This window comes from Malus sylvestris, chromosome 7 (genome assembly GCF_916048215.2).
Source record: "Malus sylvestris chromosome 7, drMalSylv7.2, whole genome shotgun sequence".
NCBI lineage: Eukaryota > Viridiplantae > Streptophyta > Magnoliopsida > Rosales > Rosaceae > Malus > Malus sylvestris.
Genome location: NC_062266.1, coordinates 1692931 through 1720623, shown reverse-complemented (window position 1 = coordinate 1720623; position 27693 = coordinate 1692931). Strand labels below are relative to the sequence as shown.

The window sequence follows — 27693 nt, the reverse complement described above, 5'->3', positions numbered from 1 at the left end:
CGGATTCTGATCCTGGTCCAGCTGCTCGGCGGCTTATGGTTTTGCCTGAGAGAGAGATTGCACGAGTTGGGTTTGGGGATTTTGGCAGGATTGGGATCAATTTTAATTCCTTACAACATCTTTAAAATATTTCAATTTCATACATTTACTTATCATTTTATTTCAATTTTATACATCCATTAGAAAATCTTTTAAGTAGACCGTTAAGCGATGACGTGGCAAATATGGAATCCACATTTATATTAACGTGGCTGTCATATTTGTGCCATATGACAAAAAAAATTAATTTTTTTAAACATTTAAAATTTAATATAATTAATGAATTTGCTGATGTGGAATCTAGTAAATAAATTTTATTCGAGAAAAAAACTTATATTGGGTTTTATGTGGAGAAAATTAAGTTTTAGGGACTAAAGTTATATCGATTAGGCAGGAAAGGACTAGATTAGTTAAATTAGTTCCTCACACTTCAGAAACGGAGAAAAACTACGAAAATACTTCATCATTAACGATATCAAAAAACAGTACCCGATACGCACGCACACACTACTAATTATAATTATTTTCTTAAACATGTTTTCTTACACCGGAAAGGCATACAACCTAACCTTCCTCAGTAAGTTACAGCCCTCTGTTATGCGGGCAATCAATTCTTCTTCGGTTTACAACATACAAAACCGGGAGGGAGCTTCTAGAATTAGTAGATATGGTTTGTCATCGTCATTCAAAACTCCAAAGCCGCTTCTCCATGTTCAAGTAGTCACCAGGTGAGGACCAGATCGAGGGAGCACGCATGAGTATGTGACATATTTCACACTGTCTAACAGCACTACAACGAAAATTCGAGAAAGTGACTTCGGCTTGATCATGCCATCGACGTCGATATCACCAGCCTCTCGAGGATCAACGAGAACAGAGACCACCATGGGAGAAACCGATCTATTACCAGGCAGGGTGTTGTTCTGTTGATTTCCCGTCACATTTTCTTCAGTTACGTTATGACCGGATCCAGGAAGGGGAATTGGGAGACCACGGAGGATCCTTCTATTCCTTCCCCTGTTCAGCTCTGTAGTATTCTGACGGTGTTCAGAAGCATTGGAAACTGAAGATGCAGGTATTATACCTCCTGAAGAGGTAGCAGCTGAGACATCGAACTGGAACACTTCAGTGCACATTCCAGAACTCAACATTGGTCCTGCAGAATATTTAAGAAATCAATAACAAAGTTCGCAACTAAGTGTTTGATATGAGCACCAACAAATGAAGTACAATGACAAAAGGAATTAGAACAAACATACTAGGACACTGATACAAGGTCATATATAAAAGCATCCTGCAGTTTACCATATAAAATCTTCCAGACCATCTGTTAAAAAACACGCAGTACACACCAAGCTATGAAACTACGATATTATTCATTTCATATACTTTACTTAACCATTGACCCGAAAAATAAAAACTTTTGCAACTTCAAAATTCTTATTCTGAGACCGACCGTGTGATCTCAAAACCGGGAAAAAAGATCATACGAGAAGATGTGATACAATACAAGCACATGTATCGTGAAATATTAAAGAGAAGGAAAACAAAATAGTTGGAGAAAATGTAATTTTATTATAATCATACCACCATGTAGAATATGAATAATAAAACAATTACTTTTTTCTTAAGGAAGATAAAACAAATAATTTAAGTCTTCTTTTGAGGACAAACTGGAACTTGTCAAATTGCCATGCTGGACAACTTCACTTCAAAGCTAAGATGGCCAAAGCAGCCACCCACGACAACTAATCATTCAAATCAAACAGAAAGATTAAATTAATTGTTGATATTTTTTTAATTTAAAATAAAAATAAAAATAAAAGCTTATGGACCTGAATTTGAATTCAACAACAAAATTTTGAGGCTGTATGGAAAAGGCTACCACGCCTCAATCTTTTTTTTTTTTTTTTTTTTGGGTCAAAACTACACCTCAATCTAATTGACAAGATCCTTTGCTATGACAAAAACCAAAGCAGAAAAAGACACGATGCAAATGAAATTTATTACTAGGTGACGGCTAGGGAACTTATTACCTATCTGTGACATCTTAATCTGGGTTGTATGTAGTTTTAATCTAGAGCCTTACCGTAGATATGGACCTTACCAGATGATGGCTAGGGAGCTAATCACCTGTCTGTAAGATATCAATCTAAGAGTGTAAGTAGGCTTGTGTCTGGAGTACTACTATTAATATACACATTGACCTTACTCTATGTTCGTCGTCCACATTTTCTAAGATTCAGAATAGAGGCAAGGATGAATAAGCTGTCAGACATACCTCCAAGTATAGTTTAAGCTCAAATCTAAGTTATTAAATGTTGACCTACAACCCAAACAAGGATACTATTATTGCTCCACACACCAACTTCTCGACAAGTAGCTGTAACTGGAAAATGGATCCAGACCTCATCATATATGTACAAATAAAACACTAACGCGGGCTCATAGCAACTTTTTCAAAACAGCCAGGCACAAGATGTAAGCTTACCTATGTTATCGATCATAGCAACTCACTCATAGCCTCACACACTTTTTATACATATTGCAAACAAAGTCAGTTTTACTAATACAAAATAAAAGGTTCATTTTACGAATTATCAACCCAAAGTAATATTTCCTTGCCAGCATGATTGCGCTAAACTCATATTTAATAATAACTACCAATAGGTCTCATCAAACTCAGCTACACAACTATTAGCCTCATCACCGATTTAAAAAAAAAAAAATGACTTGACTTCTTGATACAATAAAAATGCATGTCAACTAGTCATGACAGCAAACCAACCATAACCGTGTTAGGCATGCACTAAGTACACATACAGAGCTTAATGTAGATGAGAAACCAGATGCAATGTTATTACCTGCAAGACCTTCACGGAACCACTGTTGCAGTTTACCATCAGCTGTAGTTGACTTCATTTGATCTTTTGGAACATCAGTTGAACCAGCTGTAAGAGCCTTGTGTGGTCCAGCAGAATTTCTGTATAAGGGAGCATGAATCCCTCTGTTCCCTCCCCGTTTAGGAATAGCTAATGCTGAAACCAAATCTTTAGCCATAGCCAAACCAGGCTCTTTACTATTCTTCCTTTCAAAAGGCCCACGGGAAGCCATAGCTTTCTCACTGGCCAGGACCGAATGTATAATCAAGTTTCCATCAATCTTGACAAGCTTATCATTTCTTGGAACATACAAAGAAGCAACAAGTGGCTCACTACTAGTATTTTGCAGACGAGCAAATTCATCAGAACCCGGTGTAGCTCGTGACCCTTGTTCTTTCGGCCCATTCCTTGTATGATGACCCTTCTCATGACGAACTTTGTTTGAGACATCGAATTTCCCACCGGATGTTCCTGAACCTATAATTTCTTCAGATCCGTTCAAATGACCATGAACATTCAAAAGCCTCCCTCTGTATTGACCATTAAACCTATCACTAGCATAAGAAGACCCACCAAAACCTCTGTCCATTACATCACTAAAGTTAACATTCACCATAGGAACAAGCCCACCAAAAAGCAAGATAAAAAACAATAGACCCAGAAAACTAACGCTAGCAACCTTCTTAGTTCTACCCTCACTCTTCTTACTGTCCGACTTTCTGGACTTGGGCGCAGCTGCTGGCTGCTGGGATTTCAATCTAGGAATGGGTACTAAAAGGGACTGGGACCCTTGTGGGTTCACAACATAGGGCGAATATGGCATCCATGGATAAGGCATCGGTGGCATGGGAGGATGCGGGTGCATCCCTAAATGTGATGGCGGTGGCGGACTGCTCAATTGCTGCTTCAAAGTAGCATTCTCGGCAATAACATAAGAAATCCTATTGTTCAAATCAGCAATAGTTGAATGCATAGCCCTCACCTTGTCCTCAAGCTCCTCCACATAATGTTTTTTCCTCTGCCTAGAAAGCTGAGCACTTTCTCTGTTCCGTATCAATCTCGCCTTCCTCTTGTCGTCCTCGTCATTCGCACTCGCACTCACATTCACAGAAGCGGCATTGTTGTTGTTGTTGTTCTCCGACCTCCGATACTTGGCACTTCGCGACTCCGCGTTGCCTTCGTCGCTCTCTTTCTTCCTTTTCACAAGGTAATTTTTTGCCAATTCGTCCTCCACCTTAACCTTCTCATCATCCGAATTGCCCGAATGTGAATTCGAGTCCACCGCCTCGGAAATCCCAGAGCCCTGAGACGACGCAGGCCCATCGGAATTCTCCGAACACTCATTTGACGAGGCCGGACAATTCAGAAACCTGGAAATGTCCAAAGCCCCCTTATCATCGCCGGAAACCGAAATCGCGGAGCTACCCGATTCAGGAGACCCCGAATTCAACGCTGCCGCGCTGGGATCTAAGCCGTCGGGGACGAGGAAGTCCTCGGCCTCCGACGGGAGGTAGAGGTCGTCCAAGTCGTCGAAGGTAAGCTCGAACTCGCAATTTCCATCATCACCGAACCCAAAGCCGAGATCGGACATGAATGGGTCGTCGGAGGGCACAGCGCCGGCAGCCATCCCGTTGTCCGATGAGAAAAATTCAGGGTCGAGAGGAGGGATCCCGAGTGACTCCATATCGGAATTGAATTTGAAATCGGTACGATCCGGATGATTAGTCGAATTGTGGCCGGAGTGCGGTTCCGCCGGCAGTGCCATCTTAGGGTTTTCAGAGAGGTTTCTCTGAAAATTTAGAGAGAGAAATAGAGAGAGAGCGAGAGGTGGGAGACGAAGACTGAGAGAATTAGGACGACGAAGAGTCTTTTGATTTGGCTAAAACCATTTCGGACGAAAAGCGGAAAGAAATGAGGGGGTTTTAATTTTTAGAATTAAACCCCAACGGTTTTAAGTTTTTATTATTTAATAGAATTTTTCAGATTTGGTTACCAATTTACTTTTCAGATTTGGTTATTAAATTACTTATCATTTTTAGTTACTAAATTAAAGGGTTTATTTTTTATTCGCTTCCTTCTCAAGTAGTGTAATATATATTATTTTATTTGTTATTATTTGGTGAATTTAAATTATAAAATTTTTGTTTATCTGTTATATAAATTTTAAAATTTAACCATAACGTGTCTAGCGGGTGTGAGAAAAATATATTCCAAATTAAAAGAAAATTGAGATTTTAATCCAAAAGGAGTTGCCACGTGTATCGGGGTGTTGTGTCTCGAAACTTCCTCTTCCTTTTTTTCTTCGTTGACGCGGGAGGGTCTTTTGATCTTTTGCTTTACGTTTTGTTTCTTCAACAGTCTTTTGCCTTGCCTTATGAGTCAAGCTATTAGATCCATACGTTTGTATGTATACGAAAATTTTTAGTTGTGACGGAAATACGGATGATACACCACATGTTTTTATGCAAGTGGTGAAAAATTTTAATTTTTAAGTTATTAACCTTTTAACACACATAACCCACCATTTATATAGAGACACGTGATGTACCACTTCGTGTGACGGGAACACTAAAAACTCTCTCGTATGGATATGGAGTAGTGGTCCATCATCCAATAAAAAGCTAAGTTAAATAACTATTTATTTTAATTTTTGAGATTTAAATTTCGTAGAACGGATTCTTGAGTTTGTCTGCAGTTAATCTTTTTGATATTTTAATAAAAAATATTCATTTACCTATTTAGTTTTGTCATTTACTTATAGTTATTAGTGTAAATATTCATAAAAATACTTATGAGGTGAGTGTGAAGTGTATGAGGTGCATGAACTTAAGTCTTTCATATGTGTCTGAACGTGATTTTAAAACTATTATCTTCTTCCGAAGATTATTCTTTTTTTTAGGATTTTAGAAGGTGCTTTAGATTTAAGAGGGAAAAGTTTTATAAAGTCCGTCAAGGTATGAGGTTGATCATTTTGAGTTTAGAGTTTTAAAATGTCCGTAAAAGTATGAGGTTAATCGCTATGGGTGTAGGATCTTAGATTGTTCTTAGAGCAACTCCACCCCAATCACATAGGCTGGCACCCCTTAAAAACTCTCTAGCCCATCCAAATAGGTTGGCACCTAGCTCAAGCTAATCCATAGGCCAGCCCAAGCAAAAGATTTTGACATTTAAAATTAATGGCTACTGACATGGTACAATTAGGAACGTTCGATTTTCAGATCGGTCCAAATTTTTCGGCCAAAAACTTAAAAAAAATAAATAAAATGTCATAAATTAATAATATTTTTTATAAAGTCATAAATTAAAAATCAAATTATTATTTTTTATTATTTTATAATAAAAATTAATAATATTTTAAAACAATTGACTAGGCTATTTAGTTTTAAGGGTGAATATGCATTTGGCCAATTACTGTTCATTGGGGTATATCATTGTTCATTTAGTGAATTAAATGGGTTGTGTGCCAGCACATTTTTTAGGGGTGAAGTTGCTCTTAAGAGGACCTTAGAGCTTAGGGTTAAGGGCTTGGGTTTAGAATTCTTAACAAATACATCAATAATGTAGCATTGATAATCAATACCAATATCGTTGTTCATGTTGTATGCGATCAATATTTTAGATAAGGTATTAGGTTTCTACCCATGAGCCCCACGTTCATTACTTTTTTCTTTTGGTCAAAATAACACCGAAATAGACACTTAATTCTACGGTTTAGTGATATTCATCTTTATTTGTAAGTGAGAGGTCTTAGTTTCGATTTTAGCCAAAGACGAATTTAAACCATATTATTACTAGCATATTATGAGGTTTAGCCTACTTCTTCACCTTTTATTATAGATAAATCAAAAGAAAAAAACCAAAAGTATGAAGGGAAAGAAAAAAAAAAATCAGATTTGGAGAAGCAATGAGAGCCTGCAAATACATCTACTCCAAGTCTCACTAAGTTAAATTGTTAGTGTTTTGCCTAATATTAATGTACTCCTAAGGTGATTTGCGTGTCACATGGTGCGTTTAGACCGAATTGCTAAGGGAGTTGACCAAAAACAGTAATTTTGTACATTTTATTACCCACTTGTCTTCACAGCGATTTCTCACGTTATAGCGCAATTTTTCACGTTTCTTTGAGATTTTCTTGAAAGGTGTGTAGAGGTCCGGATCGGTTGTTTATGCCACCTCCTTCCCTTAGTATGCCCTTGATGGCACTGTTATTAGTGGGCTTCTTCTTAACTTCCTTCTTTCATTGCGCGGTGCCGAACGATGTCGTGTCTGTTGAAGGAGTTTGAAGTCTTTTCCTCTTTCATTTTTTGGGCTCTGTATGACTTGAATTCAGATCTTTGCTGGGAGCATTGGTTCTGACGGGTGGAAAGCGGCGTTCCGATCTCGGTGGTGGCAGGAAGCTAGTTCTCAAGTTGTTAGTGTTTTTTCTGTTTTGGACTCAAAATTTTATTTTTGGGCTTGCTTTGGCGGTTCATATTTTGGTTGTCCGCATATTGTATTTGGGGCTGCTCTTTTGGGATCAGGATCCTCTCCTGAGCCTGAGCAGAGAGGATCCTCCTGACCAAGCTTATCGGGCCATTAATTTTTATCCAACGGTTATAATTATTATAACTTTTAGAAGGACTTCTATTTGTAGCCGTTGGATAAAAAATAAACGGCCCGATATGCCTGATCAGGAGGATGATCCGCTCTTTTGTGATTATGTTGGGTTGTATTGAGTTGGTAACGAGCTTACCAGTTCACTATTCTTTTATTTAGTATTACGACCTAATTATATATATTTTTTCTGTAAATAAAAAAATATTTATATTCGATTTTCATAAAATTCGAATTTAAACTAGAAATTTAACCGTTCCTCCCCTTCTGAGTGTTGGTAAATATGGTTTGTTAAAAAAAAAAAAAAAAAAGTACTGCCAGTAACCTGCCAACAAAGGGCATTGCAATCAACAATGATTCTTCTCAAAACAAATTTCAAGAATTGAGCCGGTGACCACCCACTCTATCATATCATCGGAAACCATGTCGAATTTCAAAATCCAGCTGCTGATTTTGATTGCTGTTTTTATTGTACCAATCCTAGCTGTATCAGCACAAGCAGAAGCAGTTACGGCGTTGCTCCGCCGTCTGGACTCCAAACGGTCGTCGGCTTCGGTTCAAGAAGCTGCAGCTAAAGCTGTTCTCGAAAGATTGCTTCCTACCCATGTTCACAGTTTCGATTTCAAGATTGTCTCCCAAGTACTATTCTTTTTCCTTTTTTTGCTCAAAATTCTCACATTTGGATTCTGGGTTTGACTATTTGTGTTGTTTTTTTTATGCTTTTTGTTGGAAGCACTTCTGCTCGTGAAAGCGCTTTTGTTATAAACATGTAGAAAATTTTATTACAAATACAAGTGCTTCGTGGAAATGCACTGGAAGTTCTTAATTTTTTTTGTTGGTCAACTCACTGGAAGTTCTTGATGAAGTTTGGTTTGCACATAACATTAACAACTGCTTCTCCAGAAAGTGCTTCTACTAACAGAAGCGCCTTTAAGTATTTCCGCTTGACGTAGTTAGAAGCACTTTTGGTTGTTCATAAAGCACTTTTAACACTTCAATTGGGCATTTCAATTTAAGTTTTTTGGTTGAGTTTGGGTTGTAGTTTGTTTTCTGCTTAATTATTGCCTCTTTTTGACCGGTATCATTTCTTTCAAATCTTTATGTTCTGTTTGCTTGTCCAGTTTCATGTTTTAAACTTACCTTCCTAGTGATACTCTGTTTGGTTACTGAGAAAAGGGAGAAAACGAAAAACAGGAAGTAGGGCCCAACATAATCTCAAAGTAGGGCCAATCACTATATGGTTGTATGATATGTTTGCTTGTTGAGAAAACGTAGGCAAGTATGAAACTTTAAACTATACCATTCATGATTGAAGTGACTGATACGTGATTGGCCGCAAACATTTTTCGGTTTTGCTTTGGCATTCCCTGTAACTATCTCTGGCTTTAGTCAAACATTGATTTCATTGTAATTCATCACGCTAACTGTTTCAAATTCAATATCAGGATGCTTGTGGTGGACGCAGTTGCTTTATGCTAAACAATTACAACCTGTCAAGCGGACATGGTCCTGAGATACAGTATGTTGAACTATGTCTTGCCAAATATAGTTACTTTTTTCTTCTTTTCCAGTTTTGAAACAAAAGTTCTGGCATATATTTATGTGCTTGCATGCAAAGTTTCAACCTATAAAATATAACTAAAGCCTTCAGTATTGTTGCAGAATTTGTAAGAACGAAACTTCTGATCTTAGAACAATTTAACATTCTAAATCATAGAAATTTGAGGACGGGGAATGATTGGCTACATTATGTAAACTTGTTAAGTATTGATTCAGCACTGCTTGAAATTTGTTTGGGATATGTGTTTTAAGTAGCTTATTATATAAATTTTCATCAAGAGTTAGTCCCATTTGAAGAAGGTGTGATATACCAAAACCAGTTACTAATGGGATTAACGTTTTATGACTAGATGTTTTCATTTTTTTTAATTCGTACCTGTGATATTCTCAATTGCTTGCTTTGGCAATATGGATATATTGTTTATCTCACAAGCATGCAAGGATAAATTGACCTGAAGAGCTAGATAGCTTAAAACTCATGATTATAAGAAATTGAGAAGGAACATCTGCAATTGTAATTTTATGATTATCACGGTCCTCTGTCAGGGTTAAAGGCACCACAGCAGTTGAAATTGCATCTGGCCTCCACTGGTATTTGAAGTACTGGTGTGGGGCTCATGTTTCTTGGGACAAGACTGGTGGTGCTCAGCTAGCTTCCATCCCAAGTCCAGGATCACTACCTCGTGTAAGAGATGAAGGGTTAAGGATACAACGACCAGTCCCGTGGAACTATTATCAAAATGTTGTTACATCTAGCTGTAAGTATTGACTCTTTGTATCTGCTTTTGCTTCGATCAGGTTGTCTATACATTGTTGTACTTTGTCTCATTGAGAGTAAGAAAGGCAGCTGAGTGCATGAGGGTCTGCTAATGTGGAGTCTAGGGGGTTGAGACGTAAACAACTGTGCCTGTGTTTTCACAGAGGGTTTTACGACTCAAACTCAATGAGTTTGACAATAAAACCATTATAGAAATAAGAGGATGAAAAGTAAATTAAGAAATGAAGAAAGTATAATTAATTTGCACTAAAAAAACACTTGTAATGTAATACTTTTACATTAGTTGATATGTTTATTGTGGCAATGGAAAATTAATAAACTGTATGTGATATGACACATTTTTGCAGATTCATTTGTTTGGTGGGATTGGGAGAGATGGCAGAAAGAAATAGACTGGATGGCTCTTCAGGGGATTAACCTGCCTTTAGCATTCACAGGGCAAGAATCAATTTGGCAGAAAGTCTTCATGGTAAATTATAAAAGCTCTTACATATATGAAGGTGTTCATCAAATTCTAAGCTTCTACATTATATGTCTTGCATATGTTGCTGCTTTTAACATAGAGTATGCATAGCTTGCTTATAGGAACTGGAGTTTCTTAGTTAGCACATGGCTGCCATGCATTAAAAGGAGAACATAAAACCTTGAATGTTCAACAGGAGAGACTTTCAATTTTCAATTTTCTGATTAACTATACAATGTATTGTGTATACGCTCGTTTTGTTCTGTGCTCATGCGTATCACAGTTAGAAAACTTAGAATACAATTTTACAACTGAGTACAGATAGATTTGAACCTGCGCTAGTCTCTGGTGTCTTCCTGTTGATGATATTCTTTTGTAACTTTATGTTTATTGAATGCCTTTTGAGTAGCCATTATGAATAGGTTTGGATTTCATATATGGCTTAGTTATGAGGCAGATAGTGATTCGGCGTTTTGTGGCTGAGGCCTTTTGAGGGGACTCTTTGTCTCTTTCTCATCAATTGTCCTCCAAGCAGCCTCACACATTCTCTAACTAACCTTTTTCCCTCCCTTTTCCTTTCTGATTTTTTTTAAATCATTGCCCTTCGAATAACCAGAAGGCGAAAAACAAATCCCACACCTTTGGTTCAAACTGGAGCACACGATGTTTGAAAGCTATTTGAGGGTGATGAACTCCATTTTTCATCCTTGGTTCATCTTTCAAAAATCAAAACTTTGCTTCGAATATTTCACTTCATTTAATTATTTTAATTTTAAAACTGAAGTGAACTCCCAGTACAAATAAACATTCCTGTTTCTAAGTTTCTAAACTTTGCCCGTGGATGTTATTATTTTATTTCCCATCTGGCTGACACTTCTGCTGCTGCAACTAAGTTTCATACTAGAGATGATTTTACTTTGTCATTGGAGCTTACAGTCTGGTCAATTTTCTATGTCATTCCAGTTCTAAATTCTGATATAGTGAAAAAAAGGACACTACTAAGAAAATCTTGTTTCATTCTAGAAGTCAGCATGACTGATACTCTACATAATGGAAAATGAATAATTGATATTTCAGACTTAGATTTATATTCTGTTAACGTTTTTGCCTTATCAAAAGTCTAGGCAATGCACATATGCTAAGTACGTAAGCATAGTATTGGTGCCTCCATCATTCTTCTCATCAGACTTGACTAGAATATTCTTATTGTAGGATTTCAATATTAGTAAGGAAGATTTGAATGATTTCTTTGGTGGATCTGCCTTCCTTGCATGGGCTCGCATGGGAAACTTACATGCGTAAGTGGAGGTGATACAAGATTTTATTACCTTGTGCACAGGCCTTCTAAAACAAAATTAAGTCAATTGAAGAGGCTCTACTAGATGTTTCTTGTGCACTTGATCACTTGCTTTTGCTGTAAAGAAACTGACATTAATCTTGTCACAGGTGGGGTGGGCCTTTATCACAGAATTGGTTAGACCAGCAGTTGGTTTTGCAGAAACAGATATTATCTAGGATGTTAGAGCTAGGCATGACTCCAGGTGATTGCAAGTTTTTTTAACTGCAAAATTAGAATATTACCGATATAATTTTTTGTCAAATGATGCTCCACCAATACTAGTGATACACTCTTTTAGACGTATCTTCTAAACATGTATTATGTTTCAAGGGGTTATATAGTGACATAGCACAATGTCACTTGGATGATGTGGCTACTTATGTGTGATCTCTTCTTTGCTTCAGTGCTGCCGTCATTCTCTGGAAATGTTCCAGTGACTTTGAAGAAGGTATATCCTTCAGCGAATATAACCAGACTTGGAGAGTGGTATGTGATCTTTTATTTTACCATAAATTTGTCACGATATAGAGGTCCCATGTGACGTAGCTTTATGAAACCTAGACGGTCACTGAATTTCTACAGCTGAATTACTTCAAATCACTTGTGAACAAAAAATATAAAGTAACCGCATTAGATTTACCACCCTCATTTTGACTTCCATGTTTTCAGTTAGAAAAGTGTCCCTTTCTGGATGTACAATATGTTGGAAATAGATTTGCTATATATTTTTTTTGAGATTTTCCATATTTGTTGTTATGATTAGGAACACTGTTGATGGTGATCCTCGTTGGTGCTGTACATACCTTCTTGATCCTTCTGATCCTTTATTTGTTGAAATTGGGATGGCTTTTGTTAGGCGACAAGTTGAAGGTTTGCTTCATGTCTCTTAGTTATTACTTCAACTTGCTACATTCGTCCATTTGTGCATAGATAGTGACCATGGATGATTTAACTGAATCTAACCATGATGTCTCCAGTTTCTTGTTATATTTTCTGGTTGTTTGACTAATTTTCATGGCTTACATTTTGTACAGAATATGGGGATGTGACTGACATCTATAACTGGTAACTTCTCACACTTATTTTTTCATAGTATAGTACGTTATTAAATTTAGCCGACCCCACTTAGTGGGAAAAGGCTTTGTTGTTGTATAGTATGTTATTAAATCATGTTATTTTCCAACTCGAACTACTTTCATATTTTTCTGTTGCAACTACCTTTACATTCTTAGTAGTTCCCCTTTGGGCGCCCCTTGGTGGTTAAGGGTAATGCATCTATGGTCGACCATTCAGACCTGTCTTAGGCAGGGTGTTTCTGTCGTCTTTGAACTTTATTAACTAACTGTTCTCTCGCATCTTTCCAGACAACTGCGGGATATTCCTTGCATATTATTAGATTTCTTAAATTTTGCATACTAAGTTTATTTATGTAAATAATACTGTATTTAATGCAGTGATACCTTCAATGAAAATACTCCACCTACAAATGATACAGCATATATCTCATCACTTGGAGCTGCTGTGTATAAAGCAATGTCCAAAGGTGATAAGGATGCTGTGTGGTTAATGCAAGTATGCTCCTAAGTTCTTCAAACCACTCCTTCCCCTCTCAATCTATTTCAATTGAATTTTTATGATATAATTCTAGTATTTAATAGTTTCTGTCCTCTCCACTCTTGACTTGAATATAATGTATCTTAAATGGAAGGACCTGAATGATTTCAGTGATTTACGAAGTTTGCAATGAGTGGTACTCATCATGTCGATAAGTTTCCCTGTCAATTTGCTATACATTGTATAATGAACACAACTAATCGCTACTCAAAATGCCTTTAGGGGGAAAATGGGGTCAGCTATATGATACCCTTTCTATGAATTCATTTTTATCTACTAATCTTTAATTAAGGAAATACTTTGCATCAATGGTTACCAACCCTCAAAAATTTGCATTGAGACAGAATACAAATCATTAACCACAGCTATAGTTCAAAAGCAAGCAGCATATCGGTGTTATCTCCAATTGTTAATATGTATATATTTATGGTATGATGATTTTACTTTTAAGTTTTTAACCCTGCATGGCAGTACACTAAGCTCTTAATAAATAAACCAAAGTATCATCTGGCTCATATCATGATCAGTTGGAAATACACAAGGGTGTTTCTATTAGTTTTTAGGGTATCACATATGACCAATTTATTTGTTATGGACCTTGACAATGCTAAGTTCGATAAATGTGGGAAATGGGAATTGAGTTGCTTGTATATGAGCAATTTGACTCAGTTATTCATATAATTACTCCTGACTGAAAGTTTTGTCATTTTGCAGGGTTGGCTCTTCTACTCAGACTCTGCTTTTTGGAAACCACCTCAAATGAAAGTACGCATTTAGTTTGTATATAATGATACAAATCTTAGCGTGCTATATACATTGAATAATTCCTGTTGTTTATTGGAGCAGAAGGTAGCCTTGCTCATATGAAATATGCACAACAACAACAACAACAAAGCCTTTTCCCACTAAGTGGGGTCGGCTATATGAATCCTAGAACGCCATTGCGCTCGGTTTTGTGTCATGTCCTCCGTTAGATCCAAGTACTCTCTAAGTCTTTTCTTAGAGTCTCTTCCAAAGTTTTCCTAGGTCTTCCTCTACCCCTTCGGCCCTGAACCTCTGTCCCGTAGTCACATCTTCGAACCGGAGCGTCAGTCGGCCTTTTTTGCACATGTCCAAATCACCGGAGCCGATTTTCTCTCATCTTTCCTACAATTTCGGCTACTCCTACTTTACCTCGGATATCCTCATTCCCAATCTTATCCTTTCTCGTGTGCCCACACATCCCACGAAGCATCCTCATCTCCGCTACACCCATTTTGTGTACGTGTTGATGCTTCACCGCCCAACATTCTGTGCCATACAACATCGCTGACCTTATTGCCGTCCTATAAAATTTTCCCTTGAGCTTCAGTGGCCTACGACGGTCACACAACACGCCGGATGCACTCTTACACTTCATCCATCCAGCTCGTATTCTATGGTTGAGATCTCCATCTAATTCTCCGTTCTCTTGCAAGATAGATCCTAGGTAGCGAAAACGGTCGCTTTTTGTGATCTTCGCTAGATTGCTCCGGTCATTAGTGTGGATAAGTATATAAATGGATAGAGATAGGAAAGCAAACACAAGATGTACGTGGTTCACCCAGATTGGCTACGTCCACGGAATAGAAGAGTTCTCATTAATTGTGAAGGGTTTACACAAGTATATAGGTTCAAGCTCTCCTTTAGTGAGTACAAGTGAATGATTTAGTACAAATGACATTAGGAAATATTATGGGAGAATGATCTCGTAATCACGAAACTTCTAAGTATCGGAGTGTGGTGTCGTCTTGACTTGCCTTATCTGTCTCATAGGTAGATGTGGCATCTTCTCTGAAAGTACTCTTCCTCCATCCAGGGGTGGTATCTTTAACTGGTGGAGATGCACAAGGTAATGTATCAATTTCACTTGAAGCTTACTTGTAGTTTCAGGCTTGGTCAAGCGCGATACAAACCATGTAGTAGGAGTCCCCCAAGTCGCCGAGCTAGGGGGTCTGCTGAAAGAGGTGACAGACAAGGTAAGCAATCAGAGCTCCGACTGATTGTTCACCTTCTCCCCATCTTGCAGCAGCATGAAGGATAAAGAGAAGAAAAATGAGAAGAGATGATATGAGATACTTTTGCTTTTGAAGAAGTAACTTTCCACAGGCTTATTCTTGAACTGAGCTGGAGGGTTTTCTGGTTTCCTCCAAAGTATAAGGCCGACTGAAGAATTTGAGGGTCAAAACAAGTCCATCAAATCTAGAGTACGTTCCACCCTGCTGATATGGGATACTTTTGCTTTTGACAGAGTAATGGATGTATCGGCACGTGTGCTGTTACGCTTGTCTCCACATGCTTCCTTGTATCCTTCGCACTTGCCCTATCTGTTCCTCAAGCAGATGCGGAATCTTCCCTGGAAACATAAGATGTTGAAGATGAGTACTCGAGAGCAATGCCAGGTAAGTAATCAGGTAAGGGGTTCCAGGCAGTCAGTTCCTGGCTGGAAGCTTGATTCCAAGTGCTGACTGATTGCTCTCTTTCTCCTTGTCTTGCAGGTAAAAACAAGGCCAAAGGAAAAGACAGGGAAAAAGCATGATATGGGATACTCTTGCTTTTAACCCTGATGATATGAGATATTCTTGCTCTAGTATAGCTTGTTTGCAGAGGTATTATTGGGGGGAAAGAAAGCTGAATATTTCGAAAGGCTTCTTTGGGAGTGCCCTCTCAAATATGATGAAGGGTTGAGCATTTTTGCAGGTTTGCCTATCCGTTGGGGATGGAGGTCGACATATATAGGAGTCTCCCTAACAACAAGTAGTAATGCTATTCCTTTACCCTGCTTGGTCATAGCACGGTAGTGGGAGCTGCCAGTTTCACATGTTTTAACTCTGTCAGAGCACTTTGAAAAAGTGGTCTGTGGTATCTGGCTCTCGAGATTCAGAGAACGATGCCTCTTCGATTTTTGAGAAAGCAATCATGCTGGGGGTCTGGCTCTCGAGATTCGGAGAGCAGTGTCTCTTCGATTTTTGAGGAAGTAATCATGTTAGGAGTCTGGCTCTCGAGATTCAGAGGGCGGTGCCTCTTCGATTTTGGAGCAAGCAATCTTGTTGGGAGTGTTGTCTCGAATGTGAGTAAAGGTTGGGCATGTTTGCTAGTCTACCTTGCCACGAAGCACAAAGGTTGACACACAGGGACTTTCCAATTATCCAGCAATGGTACTGTTCCTTTACCCTCTCTTCGATTTTGAGAAAGTAGTCATGTTGGGAGTCTGGCTCTCGAGATTCGGAGGACGGTGCCTCTTCGATTTTGGAGCAAGCAATCTTGTTGGGAGTGTTTTCTCGAATGTGAGTAAAGGTTGGGCATGTTTGCTAGTCTACCTTACCACGAAGCACAGAGGTTGACACACAGGGACTTTCCAATTATCCAGCAGTGGTACTGTTCCTTTACCCTTGTGGGTAATAATATGGTAGCTAGACCTTCAAAATTTATGTTTCTAAACTTTGTTAGTGCTGTTTCTTTGCTATTCTTTTACCTTTCTTGGTCAGAGCGATGTAGTGGGAGCTGAAAGCTTCACGTGCTCAACTTTGGCAGAGAACTTTGGCAAAGTTATCTGTGGTACCCATGAGCTATTGTTGCGTGTGGGAAGTGGGTGATTGAACAGTAAGATTGATGTGCTTTCTACTTCACCAGAAGTCTTCGACAGAATGCCCATAATTTCTGCAAAGCTGAGTGTGCGTGTAACAGGTGCTGACAAGGCTAGAAAAGTAGGTGCCTCTTCGATTTCTGAGATCGGCCCTCGTGGTCTCTGAGCAGCCCAGCTTTTGAGAAAGCGAGCGCCTCTTCGATTGATTCGGAGAACGATGCCTCATCGATTTTTGAGAAAGCAATCATGCTAGGGGTCTGGCTCTCGAAGATTCGGGGAGCAGTGTCTCTTCGATTTTTGAGAAAGTAATCATGTTGGGAGTCTGGCTCTCGAGATTCGGAGGACGGTGCCTCTTCGATTTTGGAGCAAGCAATCTTGTTGGGAGTGTTTTCTCGAATGTGAGTAAAGGTTGGGCATGTTTGCTAGTCTACCTTGCCACGAAGCACAGAGGTTGACACACAGGGACTTTCCAATTATCCAGCAATGGTACTGTTCATTTACCCTCTCTTCGATTTTTAAGAAAGTAGTCATGTTGGGAGTCTGGCTCTCGAGATTCGGAGGACGGTGCCTCTTCGATTTTGGAGCAAGCAATCTTATTGGGAGTGTTTTCTCGAATGTGAGTAAAGGTTGGGCATGTTTGCTAGTCTACCTTGCCACGAAGCACAGAGGTTGACACACATGGACTTTCCAATTATCCAGCAGTGGTACTGTTCCTTTACCCTTGTGGATAATAATATGGTAGCTAGACCTTCAAAATTTATGGGTCTAAACTTTGTTAGTGCTGTTTCTTTGCTATTCTTTTACCCTTCTTGGTCAGAGCGATGTAGTGGGAGCTGCAAGCTTCACGTGCTCAACTTTGGCAGAGAACTTTGGCAAAGTTATCTGTGGTACCCATGAGCTATTGTTGCGTGTGGGAAGTGGGTGATTGAACAGTAAGATTCATGTGTTTTCTACTTCCCCAGAAGTCTTCGACAGAATGCCCATAATTTCCGCAAAGCTGAGTGTGCGTGTGACAGGTGCTGACAAGGCTGGAAAAGTAGGTGCCTCTTCGATTTCTGAGATCGGCCCTCGTGGTCTCTGGGGAGCCCAGCTTTTGAGAAAGCGAGCGCCTCTTCGATTTCTGAGATCGGCCTTCGTGGTCTTTGAGCAGCCCAACTTTTGAGAAAGCAAATGCCTCTTCGATTTCTGAGATCAACCCTCGTGATCTCTAAGCAGCCCAGCTTTTGAGAAAGCAAACGCCTCTTCGATTTCTGAGCAGGCGCCTCTTCGATTTCTGAAGCTCCGTCGAGTGCAGATTTTTATAGGGGCTGGCATTAAGTTCCAAAGCACACTTGAATCTCCACCAGTAGAAGCTTCATTCTTGCACTTCTAAGATCTTGATTTGTCCGACCTCTTCTCTCTTCAACACCTTTGAAAATGTCTGGCCCCTCCGACCGTCGTTTTGACTTGAACCTTGTTGAAGAGGCAGCCCCGCCTTCTCCAGACAACATATGGCGCCCATCCTTCGTCTCCCCTACTGGTCCTCTTACCGTTGGGGATTCCGTGATGAAGAATGATATGACCGCTGCGGTGGTGGCCAGGAACCTTCTCACTCCCAAAGATAACAGACTACTTTCCAAACGGTCTGATGAGTTAGCTGTTAAGGATTCGCTGGCTCTCAGTGTTCAGTGTGCAGGTTCTGTGTCTAATATGGCCCAACGCCTATTTGCTCGAACCCGCCAAGTTGAATCATTGGCGGCTGAAGTGATGAGTCTCAAACAGGAGATTAGAGGGCTCAAGCATGAGAATAAACAGTTGCACCGGCTCGCACATGACTATGCTACAAACATGAAGAGGAAGCTTGACCAGATGAAGGAAACTGATGGTCAGGTTTTACTTGATCATCAGAGATTTGTGGGTTTGTTCCAAAGGCATTTATTGCCTTCGTCTTCTGGGGCTGTACCGCGTAATGAAGCTCCAAATGATCAACCTCTGATGCCTCCTCCTTCTAGGGTTCTGTCCAGTACTGAGGCTCCAAATGATCCCCCTCCGATGCCTTCTCTTTCTGGGGCTCTACCGACTGCTGAGACTTCTCCTAAGCAACCTTTGTGAAGGCTCCCTCTTGTGTGTTTATTTTGACTCATGTATATGTACATATTTGTAGCTTATCGGGGATATCAATAAATAAGCTTTCCTTCATTTCAACGTACTGTGTTAAATACACCAAAGCCTTCTTCGCTAAGTTCTTTGAATTTTCTTTTGTTGAAGCTTTCTGAGTGGAGCATGTAGGTTGGGGTAGTGTTCCCTTAATTTTCCGAGTGAGGAAAACTTCTCGGTTGGAGACTTGGAAAATCCAAGTCACTGAGTGGGATCGGCTATATGAATCTTAGAACGCCATTGTGCTCGATCCTGTGTCATGTCCTTCGTTAGATCCAAGTACTCTAAGTCTTTTCTTAGAGTCTCTTCCAAAGTTTTCCTAGGTCTTCCTCTACCCCTTCGGCCCTGAACCTCTGTCCCATAGTCGCATCTTCTAATCGGAGCGTCAGTAGGCCTTCTTTGCACATGTCCAAACCACCGTAACCGATTTTCTCTCATCTTTCCTTCAATTTCGGCTACTCCTACTTTACCCCGGATATCCTCATTCCTAATCTTATCCTTTCTCGTGTGCCCACACATCCAACGAAGCATCCTCATCTCCGCTACACCCATTTTGTGTACGTGTTGATGTTTCACCGCCCAACATTCTGTGCCATACAGCATCGCCGGCCTTATTGCCGTCCTATAAAATTTTCCCTTGAGCTTCAATGGCATACGGCGGTCACATAACACGCCGGATGCACTCTTCCACTTCATCCATCCAGCTTGTATTCTATGGTTGAGATCTCCATCTAATTCTCCGTTCTTTTGCAAGATAGATCCTAGGTAACGAAAACGGTCGCTCTTTGGTATTTCTTGATCTCCGATCCTCACCCCTAACTCGTTTTGGCCTCCATTTGCACTGAACTTGCACTCCATATATTCTGTCTTTGATCGGCTTAGGCGAAGACCTTTAGATTCCAACACTTCTCTCCAAAGGTTAAGCTTTGCATTTACCCCTTCCTGAGTTTTATCTATCAACACTATATCGTCTGCGAAAAGCATACACCAAGGAATATCATCTTGAATATGTCCTGTTAACTCATCCATTACCAACGCAAAAAGGTAAGGACTTAAGGATGAGCCTTGATGTAATCCTACAGTTATGGGAAAGCTTTCGGTTTGTCCTTCATGAGTTCTTACGGCAGTCTTTGCTCCTTCATACATATCCTTTATAGCTTGGATATATGCTACTCGTACTCCTTTCTTCTCTAAAATCCTCCAAAGAATGTCTCTTGGGACCCTATCATACGCTTTTTCCAAATCTATAAAGACCATGTGTAAATCCTTTTTCCCATCTCTATATCTTTCCATCAATCTTCGTAAGAGATAGATTGCCTCCATGGTTGAGCGCCCTGGCATGAATCCGAATTGGTTGTCCGAAACCCGTGTCTCTTGCCTCAATCTATGCTCAATGGCTCTCTCCCAGAGCTTCATTGTATGACTCATTAGCTTAATACCCCTATAGTTCATGCAATTTTGTACGTCGCCCTTATTCTTGTAGATAGGCACCAAAGTGCTCGTTCGCCACTCATTTGGCATCTTCTTCGTTTTCAAAATCCTATTGAAAAGGTCAGTGAGCCATGTTATACCTGTCTCTCCCAAAAGTTTCCACACTTCGATTGGTATATCGTCTGGGCCTATTGCTTTTTTATGCTTCATCTTCTTCAAAGCTACAACCACTTCTTCCTTCCGGATTCGACGATAAAAAGAGTAGTTTTTACACTCTTCTGAGTTACTCAACTCCCCTAAAGAAGCACTCATTTCATGTCCTTCATTGAAAAGATTATGAAAATAACCTCTCCATCTGTCTTTAACCGCGTTCTCTGTAGCAAGAACCTTTCCATCCTCATCCTTGATGCACCTCACTTGGTTTAGGTCCCTTGTCTTCTTTTCCCTTGCTCTAGATAGTTTATAGATATCCAACTCTCCTTCTTTGGTATCTAGTCGTTTATACATATCGTCGTAAGCCGCTAACTTAGCTTCTCTGACAGCTTTCTTCGCCTCTTGCTTCGCTTTTCTATACCTTTCACCATTTTCATCGGTCCTCTCCTTGTATAAGGCTTTACAACATTCCTTCTTAGCCTTCACCTTTGTTTGTACCTCCTCATTCCACCACCAAGATTCCTTTTGGTGTGGGGCAAAGCCCTTGGACTCTCCTAATACCTCTTTTGCTACTTTTCGGATACAACTAGCCATGGAATCCCACATTTGGCTAGCTTCCCCCTCTCTATCCCACACACATTGGGTGATTACCTTCTCTTTGAAAATGGCTTGTTTTTCTTCTTTTAGATTCCACCATCTAGTCCTTGGGCACTTCCAAGTTTTGTTCTTTTGTCTTACTCTTTTGATATGTACATCCATCACCAACAAGCGATGTTGATTAGCCACGCTCTCTCCTGGTATAACTTTGCAATCCTTACAAGTTATACGATCCCCTTTCCTCATTAGAAGAAAATCTATTTGTGTTTTTGACGACCCACTCTTGTAGGTGATCACATGTTCTTCTCTCTTCTTAAAGAAGGTGTTGGCTAAGAAGAGATCATATGCCATTGCAAAATCCAAGATAGCTTCCCCATCCTCGTTTCTCTCCCCAAAACCATGGCCACCATGAAAACCTCCATAGTTGCCTGTCTCCCTGCCCACGTGTCCATTTAAATCTCCTCCTATAAATAACTTCTCCGTCTGAGCAATTCCTTGCACCAAGTCTCCAAGATCTTCCCAAAATTTCTCCTTCGAACTCGTATCCAACCCTACTTGAGGTGCGTACGCACTAATCACATTGATAAGTTCTTGTCCTATTACAATCTTGATTGCCATGATTCTATCTCCTACCCTCTTGACATCTACAACATTTTGTACCAAGGTCTTGTCCACGATGATGCCAACACCGTTTCTCGTTCTATTTGTGCCCGAATACCAAAGTTTAAACCCTGAGTTTTCTAGATCCTTTGCCTTACTACCAACCCACTTAGTTTCTTGTAGGCACATAATATTTATCCTTCTCCTCACCATAACTTCCACTACTTCCATAGATTTTCCCGTTAAGGTTCCTATATTCCACGTTCCTAAACGCATTTTGCTCTCTTGAACTCTACCCTTCTGTCCTAGCTTCTTCACCCTCCCCCGTCTAATAGGATCAAAGTACTTCTTTTGTGTGTCCCGGGTAAAGTTGATAGGAGCATATGCTCCCAAACAACTTTGAGTGGAGTCGTTCGAAAAGAAGTTTCTATGGCCCCCTTGCTCCTTTAACACTGCATCCGGGTGCCGATGGAGATACAGCGACCCTTGCTCACTTATCACTGTGCTCGGGCCACACAGCGCGCCACTTATGGGTGACGCCCTAGCTTTAGCGCAATTTTGTTCTGGATTCATTTTCATAAGGATTCGACGTGATCATGGAGTGCCGGCTGTCGACTACCTGACGCCCTTCCCCTCCTCCTTTATCCGGGCTTGGGACCGGCCATGTAAGACATAGGCGGAGTTCTCATATGAAATATGCAGGGCTAAAAAATTTAATATTTGATGTGTGTGTGTGTGTGAATGTGAAAGGGATTTCTTCATAAATTAGTTATATTGTGATTCCCGGAATCCTGGTACAGCTTTTGGAATAAGTTGATTAGTGACTAATAACCATGGAATGGAAAACTTAAGCATTTTGGTAAACGCTGTAATGAGGGGAAAAAAATCAGAACTAATTGCATCCAGAACACCTGGAGGCAGTTGAACAGAAAGACATCAGATCCAGCCATGTGCATGAAAAGTATATGGCAGTGCCATTGAAGTAGGGCTTTCGGTGGAAGATAATAGAGGAACAAGCTCCATCCTTCACCGTCAGGGTTCTGTAATCATACAACAACAACAAAGCCTTAGCCCACTAAGTGGGGTTGGCTATATGAATCCTAGAACGCCATTGTGCAATATTCAGTGGCTTGAAAAGTCATGTTTTCACTTAAAACTTATCATTTGTTAGTCTTATTCTTTAACAACTTAAATATATGTGCAGGCTCTTCTACATTCGGTTCCGTTTGGAAAAATGATAGTTCTTGATCTATTTGCGGATGTCAAACCAATATGGAAAACATCATCTCAATTTTATGGCACTCCTTATATTTGGTAATTAGCTCTTGAATTTGTTAACTTTTAGTTAATCTTGACTTCTTGAGTGAGAAGCTTAATCTTCAAGATACGCCTCCATTGATTTGTTAGTATTTACATTAAGTTTCAACACTGTGATTAAAATGTTTTTTTTACTTGGCCAACTATTTATCTACGTCAGGTGTCTCTTGCACAATTTTGGTGGAAACATTGAAATGTATGGCATATTGGATGCAATTTCTTCAGGTCCAGTTGACGCCCGAACTAGTGAAAATTCTACTATGGTATGCCAGATACCTTGCATGCATGTCTTATTACTGTAAAAGACTTATGTTTTTATGTTAGTCTATACTTTCTAATGTTCAAACAGAAGTGCCAATATCTTGCCATCACACTACAAAACGATATTCTGTGACCAATATTTATTTAGTTATTTATAAAATAAAACTGGGAAGTAAAAGTATATTTGATAATTTTATGTAATAAAAAATTACTTATTTTAGGCACACTTAAGCAACTTTTCGTTATTATGATAGGTTGGAGTTGGCATGTGCATGGAAGGTATTGAGCACAATCCAGTTGTTTATGAATTGACGTCTGAAATGGCATTTCGCAGTGAAAAGGTTCAAGTTCAGGTATTTATGAATTGTTAAATGTTTTGCAATAATTGGAGTAGTTAGGGATGCTGTTAGTTCCTTTTTAAGTGTGTAAATATTTGTTTCTGTATTCTAATAAGAATAAATAGTTTATACATTGGCTATTTGCAACTATGACATGGAGTCGTGGACATAGGTGAGCATGAGTAGTTACCGTTTGGACATCTAACAAGTGTTAAGGATTTATTCTCAAATATTCTGAACATCAATGTAAGTGTAACAAAGTTGATGCAGGTCCGCACAAGTTGAAATGGTCAGCTGATGAAATACAGTTCTTGTGTTCTAGGTGTTAGGGTAGATGTTTTCATGAAAGGATCCACTTGAAGAGTAGTGTACAGGAAAGTACCAAACTTTAGGCTTTAAACAAAAGAGATTTAGTACAATAAGTCTTGCTTTGCTATGGTACTTACGGTACGGTATAAGCCCAATGCATGGCTGTGTGGAGATTTTATAATTTACTTTCAACAGTAAATGATTTTGTTGGTCAACAATAGTTAAGTAAGTGATGTTTCAGTCTTTTTATTTAAGTTGTTGCCATATGTTGCGGTCTAGATAATTTCTATTATGTATTGATCCAAGAGATGCTCTGATCTTCCAAAACATTACTATTATGTGTGATTGAGTCAAGGGATGCTCTGATCATTTAGAACACTTCAAGCTCTCTTGGGAAACCTCACATTATTTACTTATAAGGAAAACAACTTTAGTTTGGTTTTGGATCATGATACAGATATGTCAAAGTTTCATTATCTTCAATGGTTGCTGATATGATTGCACCATTAACACATACAATTGTCAAGCATCACAAAATGGAACCTCTTAACGTAGATGTTTGGAAGAGGAGAATGCAGTTGCTTCTCAAAGAACAGGGTCTTCTTTTTTTCATTCTACAAATAGCTGTTAAAGATGATAGACTTAACGCACTTAAAGTAATTAAGATGAGTACAGAAACAGCATTTTATGTTGATTGTTGGTTGCTGACATTAATTATGTACGCATGCGCTCTTTGCAGGATTGGCTAAAGATCTATTCCCGGAGACGCTATGGTAATGCAGTTCCTCAAGTTGAGGCAGCTTGGGACATCCTTCACCAGACAATTTACAACTGTACAGATGGGATTGCTGTACGTATCTCAAAAAACTCCATTGATCCAATGCGTATGACTTTTTATTTCTTCAAAAACATAATTTTGGAATGATCATCAAACTATGAAGGGCATCATACATCACTGTGCTTCCTTATGCGAGTGGTTATCTCAAGTCATTTGATGCATCTATGACATTATCCAGACTGAAAAAGGGGAAAAAGCATAACCATGCTTTAGCAGTTAGTGGTATTGTTATTGGATGGACACTTTTTGATGCATCTATGGCCTTGATTATGTTTCATGTATTTCATTTAAATAGTTTTGACGAGGCAAGATGTGATGTTTCCATAATCGATAAATTTTAACTACAATGCATTACTGATGTTAGTAACTTAGGAGTGAGAGGTGGATGTAAATAAAGTCTGATTCCTGCAGTTAATGATTGTGTCTTTTCACCGTACCACGAATGATATGGATATTTAACTTGTCGCAGGACCATAACACAGATTTCATAGTCAAACTCCCTGACTGGGATCCATCACCAAATCACATATCGAACATTTCAAAACAAAACCAGATGCAATCATTCATCCCGCTCGATAAAAAGAGAAGAGTTTTGCTCCAAAAAACCAGCTCTAATTTGCCTCAGGCACATTTGTGGTATTCTACTCAAGAGGTGGTCAATGCTTTACGACTATTCCTTGACACTGGAAATGAATTCTCTGGAAGCCTGACATATAGGTAAAGGAAAAACCGCATTCTTGTGTTATGAAATCTGAGATATATGATCCGACCTGTATTCACATGATAAATATAATTCTCCTGAATGAATCACTTGCTCCCTGCAGAACATTTGTCTTGATTTTGTTTTCCTTGGTGTCATAGCATGCATGGTAACCACTCTTTAAGTTCACTTTCCTTCCAGAGGTTGTTAAATACAAGTTCTTTATCTGCTAGTTTCTTGACAAAGGAACTCAGCTGAATAAAACGCCTTAGACACAAAAATGGATCACGATAGGATTTTACAGTTATCTTCAAGCATCCAGTTACTTCCAGTAAGCCAATTTTAGGAAAAGGGAAATAAAACATTTGATCATTCCTAATTATTCTTGGCACCGTGACAGATATGACTTGGTTGATTTGACACGGCAAGTACTTTCAAAGCTAGCAAATCGAGTATATCTGGATGCAGTGACAGCTTATCGGAGGAGGGATGTAAAAGCTTATAGTCACCATAGTCAAAAGTTTGTTCAACTCATAATGGATATTGATGAACTGCTCGCTTCTGATGATAATTTTTTACTTGGAACCTGGCTTGAAAGTGCAAAAAATCTGGCAGCTAATCCTACGGAAATGCAGCAGGTGAGAGCAAATATTTCCCTCTTTGGCCTATTTGATTTTAGCTTATGAGAATTTTCTTGGGGATAACATTGCACAGTTAGTTTAGACATATCAGCATGACGCAACACCTTAGTTCGATTATTGGGGTTAGCAAGCTACACATTTTTCCATTTCCTGCTCTTAATTTATCCATTATAGGCTTATGTTCTCTGTGCATCCAAGGGAAAAGAGCCATCTTGTCTTTTCTCCTGGGTTTTCTGCACTACATCACCCTGTTAAACATCAGGAGTTCAGCCCAAATTTCGCCTTACGAAATGTTATAAACTTTATTTTTTCAGTACGAGTGGAATGCAAGGACGCAGGTGACAATGTGGTTTGATAACACAAAAACCAACCAGAGCAGGCTTCATGATTACGGTAATCCAAACTTCGACCTCACTTAGTGTTAACTTAAAGCTTTGTCACTTCTTATTTCTCTGTATCATAGAAATTCTCGTTGTCAACAGCAAATAAGTTCTGGAGTGGGCTATTGAAAAGCTACTATCTACCTCGAGCTTCAACCTACTTTGGTCTTTTGTCAAAAAGCTTGAGAGACAATAAGGACTTCGAGTTGGAGGAATGGAGAAAAGAATGGATAGCGTATTCAAACAATTGGCAAGCAGGTACCGAACTTTACCGGGTGAAGGCAAAAGGAGATGCTCTTGCTATTTCTAAAGCATTGTATGAAAAATATTTCGTTCGAGCAAAATAGGTTCTTATTGTTAGAAAAGAGAGAAGCAATTGTGTTGTAAAGTAGCAAAAACATGTACTAGGTCTATTCCTTACTCATAAGAGCCCTTTGCATATTGCATGACAATAACTTGGGTCATTCTTCTAAAATATTCTCTGTTTCAAATCCAAAACCGAAATTCGAAATCCGAAAAAAAATTGGATAAGAATTAGAATGTATTTAATATTTTGAATCCAATTAGAAATTTCGAAATTTGCATAACTTTGTAATAGACTTGTTAAATATTTAGATGAACACACATTTTATATATATATATATATATTTTTTTTTTTAACCCCACCCCACCCACACCAGGCCTCTAACTTGGGATCTAATCTACCCCACACCCTCACCACTAGGCTATTCCTAGTAGCTTGACACATTATATGTTTGTTCTTTATGTTTTCATTATGTGACTCTTTTTTACTCATGTTTTAACGGAGTTGATGAACATGATCATAGCTGCACGTTTTAATGAGTTAAGAGACCAATGGTTAACGAATTTTTAGTTGAGAGATCATAGTTATTAGCAAGGGATAAAATATCGATGATATTGGAAATATCGGTAGTCTAAAAGCACGGAAATATCGATGGAAATATCAGGATATTATCGATATCAATAAAAATTGAATAAAAACCATGGAAATTGTAAGAAAAACTTGGAAATTTTTATTGAAACTTTGCAGGATGTTTATTTAGTCAATTATCTATTAGTTTATCACAAAAAAATTGGAAGGAAATGCATTGCATGATGG

At 39.0% G+C, this 27693-nt stretch overlaps 2 protein-coding genes, 1 long non-coding RNA gene and 2 other non-coding genes across 5 annotated transcripts; 4 read left to right on the top strand and 1 right to left on the bottom strand.

Moving 5' to 3' along the window:
- Positions 1–478: 478 nt before the first annotated feature.
- Positions 479–4827, bottom strand: LOC126628379 (bZIP transcription factor 17-like). The gene is made up of 2 exons (XM_050298050.1): positions 2904–4827; positions 479–1195 (listed from the first exon to the last, which is right to left on the bottom strand). Exons 1-2 carry the CDS (start codon positions 4684–4686, stop codon positions 753–755), a joined length of 2226 nt encoding a protein of 741 aa, XP_050154007.1. The 5' UTR covers positions 4687–4827; the 3' UTR covers positions 479–752.
- A 2982-nt stretch (positions 4828–7809) lies between these two features.
- LOC126628377 (alpha-N-acetylglucosaminidase) lies at positions 7810–27160 on the top strand. Its single transcript, XM_050298047.1, has 19 exons — positions 7810–8153; positions 8960–9033; positions 9621–9832; positions 10200–10321; positions 11528–11613; positions 11762–11856; positions 12059–12140; positions 12418–12524; positions 12689–12719; positions 13109–13226; positions 13983–14033; positions 22994–23103; positions 23267–23369; positions 23622–23720; positions 24754–24864; positions 25322–25569; positions 25953–26190; positions 26508–26586; positions 26676–27160. The coding sequence occupies exons 1-19, from the start codon at positions 7938–7940 to the stop codon at positions 26918–26920; spliced, it is 2427 nt and encodes an 808-aa protein (XP_050154004.1). The 5' UTR covers positions 7810–7937; the 3' UTR covers positions 26921–27160.
- LOC126630876 (small nucleolar RNA U19) lies at positions 10751–10862 on the top strand. Its single transcript, XR_007626150.1, has one exon. It is a non-coding gene; the product is annotated as a small nucleolar RNA U19 (small nucleolar RNA).
- Positions 10912–11064, top strand: LOC126630879 (small nucleolar RNA snoR138). The gene has a single exon (XR_007626153.1). It is a non-coding gene; the product is annotated as a small nucleolar RNA snoR138 (small nucleolar RNA).
- On the top strand, positions 16745–18304 carry LOC126628400 (uncharacterized). The gene is made up of 2 exons (XR_007625411.1): positions 16745–16860; positions 16960–18304. It is a non-coding gene; the product is annotated as an uncharacterized LOC126628400 (long non-coding RNA).
- Positions 27161–27693: the final 533 nt, after the last annotated feature.